Source organism: Postia placenta, assembly GCF_002117355.1.
Source record: "Postia placenta MAD-698-R-SB12 unplaced genomic scaffold POSPLAscaffold_36, whole genome shotgun sequence".
Lineage (NCBI taxonomy): Eukaryota > Fungi > Basidiomycota > Agaricomycetes > Polyporales > Adustoporiaceae > Rhodonia > Rhodonia placenta.
In genome coordinates, this window is record NW_020169867.1 from 1 (window position 1) to 6741 (window position 6741).

The window sequence follows — 6741 nt, forward strand, 5'->3', positions numbered from 1 at the left end:
CCTGATCGAGAATCGAGATCTCTCTTTACGGCGACGTGCGTCAACTCCCCGGGCCATGTAGAGCTGCCGTTCCTGGCTTCTACACTGTCTCGCACCCTCTCTGCAAAGGCTTTGCCAGCGGATGCCTTTGCATAACGTCACTTTGAACGATGGCAACAAGGCGCGTTCAAACCCGTCAGCCACCCACGGATTGACCTTCACGACCATGTATTAGATGCCGCAGATCGCGTTTGGTACCGGCTCAAAGTGGAAGGGACAGGTACGGCGTCCAAATTTCATGGCTCTGCAGCCCCTGACCCATCTGCTTAGGATGTCACGGACTATGTCACGAACGCCATAGAGACCGGCTTCTCTCACATAGACACTGCACAGTGTGAGTGCTCCCCGGTCAGGCTGCAGCGTATTGGGCTTTGCTTACAAAGCACAGTCTATGCCAACGAGGAGAGTGTCGCGGCCGCTATCCGTGAGACTGGACTTGACCGCTCCGACGTGTTCATCACGACAAAGTGGTCGAGCCAGGCAGGTGTGCGGGAATCGCTCGAGAGAAGCTTGGCCAAGGCGAGTTGGAATACCCAAGCTCAGCGTACCTATCTCATCAAGGCAACAGCTTGAGCTCACACAAGTCGACCTGTATCTGATTCACAACCCCGCCCTCGTGAAGGACTATGAGTCTGACTGGCGCGACTTTGAAGCAGTCAGGGAGGCCGGGTTGACCAAGTACGCTCCTTGCGCATCTAATAAAATTCATACTGAACACATTGTGCCATCCCCGGTAGGAGCATCGGTGTCAGCAATTTCAATCTAGAGCAAATGCAGAAGCTCTGGAAGATAGCCAAGGTCAAGCCTGCCGCGAACCAGGTTCATCTCTCCGCACATTTCCCTCGATGGCTGCTAAGCAAACTCGACTGCCAGATCCAGTTCCACCCCTACAACTACGCGGGAAATAAGGATCTGCTCGCGTTCTGCCAACAGCACGGTGTCGTCGTCGAGGCCTACAGTAGTCTCAGGTCAGAAATGATCGCCAACGCCTGTTATAGATGCTGACCACCACTCGTGCAGTCCCATCACAAGATACCCGGGCGGTCCAGTAGACAGGCCAGTCAATGCCGCGGCGAAGAGACTCGGTGCGACCGCCACCCAGGTCATTCTCTCCTGGGTCAAAGCCAAGGGCGTGGTCATTGTCACGTAAGCTGCGGGCGTCGATGCTCTTTCTCGAGCGCTGAGTACGTCCTTCAGCACGAGCTCCAGTCGGGAACACATGCAAGAATACCTCGACGTCGGCGATCTGCGTGAGTTGATCGCAGTGTCTTACTCCCCAGAAGCTCACGCCATGCCTGACAGCCGCATTGACCGAGGACGAGATTGCCGCTATCGATGCTGCAGGGGCTCGAGGGCCGCCATCGTCTGCCCACCGCCGCATTAGGGACACAGCCATCCTCCTTTCCACTACAGCGCTTCTAGGCTGGAGGCTGTACCGGTTCCTTCACTGAGAGGGGGCGTGTATCGTGATCCAAGCCGGGTCTAGGTCTGTAGGCTCGTAGCAGCTTATGCTACACAGTGCAAATGCGCATTTACCCCTGTGATTGTTGTATGCAAACGTGCGAGTCCATTTGTATGCCTGTTCAGATTCCACACTCTGCGCACATGCTGTCATTGGCCACCGTCGGCGCGTCTCCCCGAGAACGTCAGCCTCCCAGTGCCTATCCCTATGTGTTTGGTACTTGTATCTGAATATATAACACTGCAGATTATATGCCCGAGTGAACGACCGCGATGACATGACAAGGCAACGGCGGCTGTCAACCACAGATGGCATCAAAGGCACGCGTGATGGCTGGTTCCCACGGAAATGGGACCATCATCTGTGCTGTATTGGCGAGCGCTGACCGGAGACGGTAGCCCACGAGCGTGCGAGAACTGACCGAGTGAAATTCGAGAGATAGGCCAAGTGCAGGGTAATAGAGGACAGTGGAGTGTAAGGCAATAGAGGAGAGTAGCGGGCGAGGGAATAGAGTGCAGTAAGTAAATATATTGCGTAGTCTACTACAGCCTCGTTACATACATATCCCGGGCCCTATGTGTCGAGCCCGCCGTGCCCATCGCGCCCATCGTCCAAGCCACCACTCCGTCTGCCGCTGAACAGGACATCTGCAGAAGTGCCTTCGACCACAGCTTTGCAGTCCCCGGTCTGCTCAAAGGTCTCCCGGGCAGACAGATGCGCCAACTGGGACATCAAGGTGACATTCCGCCCGCGCGCAAGTGTGTCGTCCAGCCGTCTCCCATGCGCGCTAACGACAACCGATACTGGCCAAACCTGGTCAGCTGTAAACGCGCAGTGCACATCCAGAGATGGTCACTGCCGGAGACAGCAAGATAGCCCGCCACTCGCACACTGTATACATACCGAGCAAGTTTGTGGTGGGGCGGGGCACTGTAATGGCTAGTGACACTGACCGGGCCCGGTCAGCTGGCAACGCACCAGGCATGTCCTGAGACAGTCGCTAGTAGAAATAATGAGAGGGTGCATGCGCGCAACATATCAAATGAACAAACACGCACGACACTACCAACGCCGCCGCGGGAAGTGTCAGGCGTCGGGTACAGAGCATGTGAGGCTCAGCTTACCATACGTAGCGTGTTCTGCAGCGCATTCTGCGCAGGGGTGTCCGTGACTGGCAAGCTTCTCGTCTTGGCTGGCTCCGGCTGCACGGCGCTGCGGCTGCGAACATGCAGGCCGCTCAGATCCCCGCGCGCCGACAACGCAATTGCCGGGGGCAAGCCCTCGATTGATTGGCGATGTAGCTAGGGAGACGTAGACTGTCTCCGCACGCCGCGCGTCTGATGGCTTTTTCCGCACGGGCCCTACGCAGGGACGTGCGGCGTGCGGCATGCGACGGCCGAGCGGCGTGCCATTGATCTACGAGTCCGCCGTGGGGCTTTGGCCACATATCTTGCAAATTGCCTGGCACCAGAGTGTGCTGCACGGCGGACGATCCGGGAGGGCAGCGCGCGAGCTCTGGCGCGTGCGCGACGCCGTGTCCTTTTCACGTTGCATACCGCGGATGCAGTGCACGAAATCGGGGGACATGGCAGCGGGAGAGCGGCTGAGCAATGGGACCAAGGGGAGCAACAGAACACACGAGGGACGACAACACAATGTGGTCATGACTACCGACAGTTGAACATGTGCAGGGAGTTGGTGGCCGAACATTGAGCGCATGCGAGAAAGAGGACCGCGGCTGCGTCCTCCCGCCCGCTCTGATTGCGGCGACCAGAACGCGCATCATCCGCATCATTGCAGTGGGATGACCAGCGGCGGCACACACAGACCAGATCCCCCCGCCGCTAGGATGTGCGACCGACGTAGTTTGACTGCGCAGCCGTCGTGGGGTAAATCGACAGCTGCCGACAATGCGCTCTCGTTGCCGCTCCGGATGTGGGGGCAGTTGTCTAGATGCCAGATTGTCGGCTGCCCGCGTGTCGCGAATGCCGCTCGGCGCTGTTCTTGTCGCTGTTGCCATATTCCGCCTTTTGCCTTATTTCCCGGCTGATGGTGTCTGACCGGGGACACAGCGCTAGCACTGGAGCTTCGCGCCGGAGCACCCTGCGCGTTGCTCTGGCACCCGACACGATGCACATTTCTCGCCCTCAGAATCCAGCGGAGGCGCGAGCCGTAGCAGCGGCCAGCTCGCTAGAGCGTGCGGGGAGCTCGCGAGGGACATGCCGAGATGATGGCAGGCCAGCGTGCGTCGCGAGGGGGACAGCGTGTCGGGTGCATCCATGGAGAGCCCAGACACCGATCAGGGAGTGCAGGGCAGCGTGAGTGGCGGCGGCAGACACGCAAATGGCGTGGATATGAGGATGCACACGCGTGGGCGCGGGGACGCTGCGTGCGATGCAGACGTCGCCACCGTACTTACCGATAAGGGTGCTGGACGATACGGGGGTGTTGCGGCTGGCAGATCTGGAGGGAGCATACATCGGTGAGTGCATTCGTCTACGTCAGGCAGAATGGCCATTCGTGTCTAGGCCAAGGCACACAGGCAAGGATACGGGGAGCGTTGCCGTCGGGCGAGTAGGAGCGTAGCGACACGGCGGCCGATGCAACACAAGGGCAGCGCCTGGGTGAGATATCCGATCGGCAGTCGTGGGAACGGAAGGAGGCCGGGGTCGCATGCGAGGTATCAAAAGCGGGGAGGAGCGGCGTCGTCAGAGACTCCTCCGCTGCTCACGACTCGTCTTCCACTCTGTTGTCGTTCGTATTATGCCCCGCCCGCTGTCTCGCTCGCCCGGCGCGGCCACATACGTGCTGCGCGCCCGGACGCTGGTCAGGTAAGCCGCCGTCATGTCATAGAATGCCACTCGCCGTGTACACCGTTGCAGGTGCGCTGCAAACCGTTTCCGACCGCAGTGTGCATTAGCTGATCGTGCCAAACGGTCTAGATGATGGCGAGAGTGCTGGCGAGCTGACCGAGCTAACAGTGTCCAGCGCAAGGGACCGTTGCCGCAGCCGCGCAGACTGAGCAAGGCGGGCGACCAGCGGTAGCTCGTTGAGAATCAGTAGTCCGCGGTCGCGTGGACACTGACGGCTGGCCGGTCAGAGCGTCGCGTCAACTGGTGAGCGACCGGCAATGATCGATCTCCATGTAGATGCTTACCGCGACGTGCGATCTGTAGACGTCCGTGCCTCGCCATATCGCTCGAGTCATCTCGCCATCCGCGCGGCGGTGCGGACCATCCGCGTCCTCGTCGCCGCTCTGAAGCACTGGTGGCGGGAGGACGCAGTTGCGAATAGGGGCCATAGTCTAGATGCCGGGGCGTCGGGCGGCGAGCGGGGCGGGGCGTGCGGAACACGGGTGACGCGGGATGACCAATGGCTAGATAGCGGGATGTGCGCATGAGTAGATAGCGACCGGGGATAACGTGCGCGAAAGGTGAGTATGATTGGAGCGCGTGCATCGTGGATTCTCTGAACCGATTGCCGCGCACGACATGTCTTGTAAGGTGACGGCCGGCGGCAGAATCAGTGAGATCGCGCGGGACAGAGGCGGCACGCACGAAGGCGCCATTGGGTGTGCGTCCAGCATAGTTTGATGGCAGGCGCTGTGAGGCCGATCGACGGCTGCCGACGATGTGGACGATCTGCGCCCGACGACGACAATTAGATGTAGGTGCCGTCGCGGGCAGTCGTCTTGATGCCAGGTTGTCGCGCGGCAGGCGTAGCGAGCTGTTAGGAATATGAGTGAGGCGAGATTGTCAATAGAGACTGACCGGGGAATAAGGAGCGATCAGAGACTGGGCGTATACTTACGTGAAGAGCCAAGACGCCGATCACACAGCGCGGGGCGACGCGAAGAACAGGGGCCATCACGCGAATGGTGTGAATACGAAAATGTGCACGCGCACGCATGGGCGCGGGCGCGGGTGCAGCATTGGTTGTGCGGGGACATTGTGTGCGGCGCAGGCGTCGCCACCGTAGCGATAAGGGCGACGGACGATGTGGGGGCGTTGCGGCCGCTGGATCGGAAGGGTGCATACGTCGGAGAGTGTGTCCGTCCGCGTCAAGCAGAATGACCGCTCACGTTCGGGCCTAGGTACGCGGGCGGGAACGCGGGGGCGCTGCCGTCATGATTTTGGGCGAGTAGTAACCATTGAGCGACGCGGCAGCCGATGCGAGATGTCCGGGCGGCAGTCGTGGGAATGGCAACAGGCCGGGAAAGCGTGTGAGGGATTTAAAGGTGGACGTCGTCAGAGAATCCTGTGTGATGTGCGACTCGTCTTCCGCTCTGTTGTCGCTCGTACTGTGCCCCGCCCGCTATCTCGCTCGCCCGGCGTGGCCACGTACGTGCTGCGCGCCCGGACACTGGTCAGGTAAGCCGCCGTCGTTTTAAGGAGTGCTGCATCACGCCACTCACTGTGTACGCCACTGCAGCAGTCGACGTCGCCAGATGGTCAAGACGATGGCTGGAGCATACCACGTACCGAGTACGCGGGGTGAGTGATGCATGCATGCGTGCGGTGATGCCAAGCTAACGGGGTTAATGGTGTCAATGAGGTCCGGGAGCGCGGAGGACCGTCGTCGCGGCTGAGCGGATTGAACGAGGCGGACGGTCGGTGGTAGACGTTTGGCCCGCGGCTGCGTAGGTGATGAGGGCCGGTCGGCCAGAACATCGCGTCCTACGTCCGCGCCGGATGGTAAGTGGCGGGCGATGGTCTCGACATGCAAATGAAACGCTTACTACAATGTGCAATCTGTAGGCGTTCACGTCATCCCGCTGTGACGACGTGGACGACCCGCGTGCGCGTTCCCGGTCTGAAGCACTGGTAGCGGGAGGACGCCGTCGCGGATGGGGGCAATCGCGTAGATGTCGGGCTGCGAGCGGGGCGGGGCGTGCAAAACACGGGAGATGCGGGATGGCCGACGGTTAGATAGCGGGGAGTGCATGTGAGTAGCTAGTGACGGTGATAGCGTGCGCGCGAGATGAGTATCGCTGGAGCGCGTGCGTCGCGGACCGTTTGCGGCGCACGATACGTCGATTAAAGGGACGGCTGGCAGCGGAATGAGTGAGACGGCGCGGGACAGAAGCGGTACGCACCAACTCAGCCTGCTGCCGTTTGTGCGTGCGGCGTGGTTCGACGGCGCGTGCGTTGTGAGGACAATCGACGGCGTCCGACGCCGCGGACGATTCGCGCCCTGGTCGCTGCTCTGAAGCACCGGCACCGGCGGCGGTTGGATGCAAG

General features: G+C 60.5%; 2 protein-coding genes across 2 annotated transcripts; one reads left to right on the forward strand and one right to left on the reverse strand.

Annotated features, from left to right (window-relative positions):
• Positions 1–214: 214 nt before the first annotated feature.
• On the forward strand, positions 215–1490 carry POSPLADRAFT_1161031 (hypothetical protein; the record flags this gene model as incomplete). Its single annotated transcript, XM_024487640.1, has 9 exons — positions 215–259; positions 310–373; positions 428–523; positions 624–717; positions 777–858; positions 913–1007; positions 1060–1185; positions 1237–1289; positions 1342–1490. The coding sequence occupies 9 exons, from the start codon at positions 215–217 to the stop codon at positions 1488–1490; spliced, it is 804 nt and encodes a 267-aa protein (XP_024332877.1).
• A 2927-nt stretch (positions 1491–4417) lies between these two features.
• On the reverse strand, positions 4418–4802 carry POSPLADRAFT_1062983 (hypothetical protein; the record flags this gene model as incomplete). The annotated part of the gene is made up of 2 exons (XM_024481583.1): positions 4418–4582; positions 4659–4802. The coding sequence occupies 2 exons, from the start codon at positions 4800–4802 to the stop codon at positions 4418–4420; spliced, it is 309 nt and encodes a 102-aa protein (XP_024332878.1).
• Positions 4803–6741: the final 1939 nt, after the last annotated feature.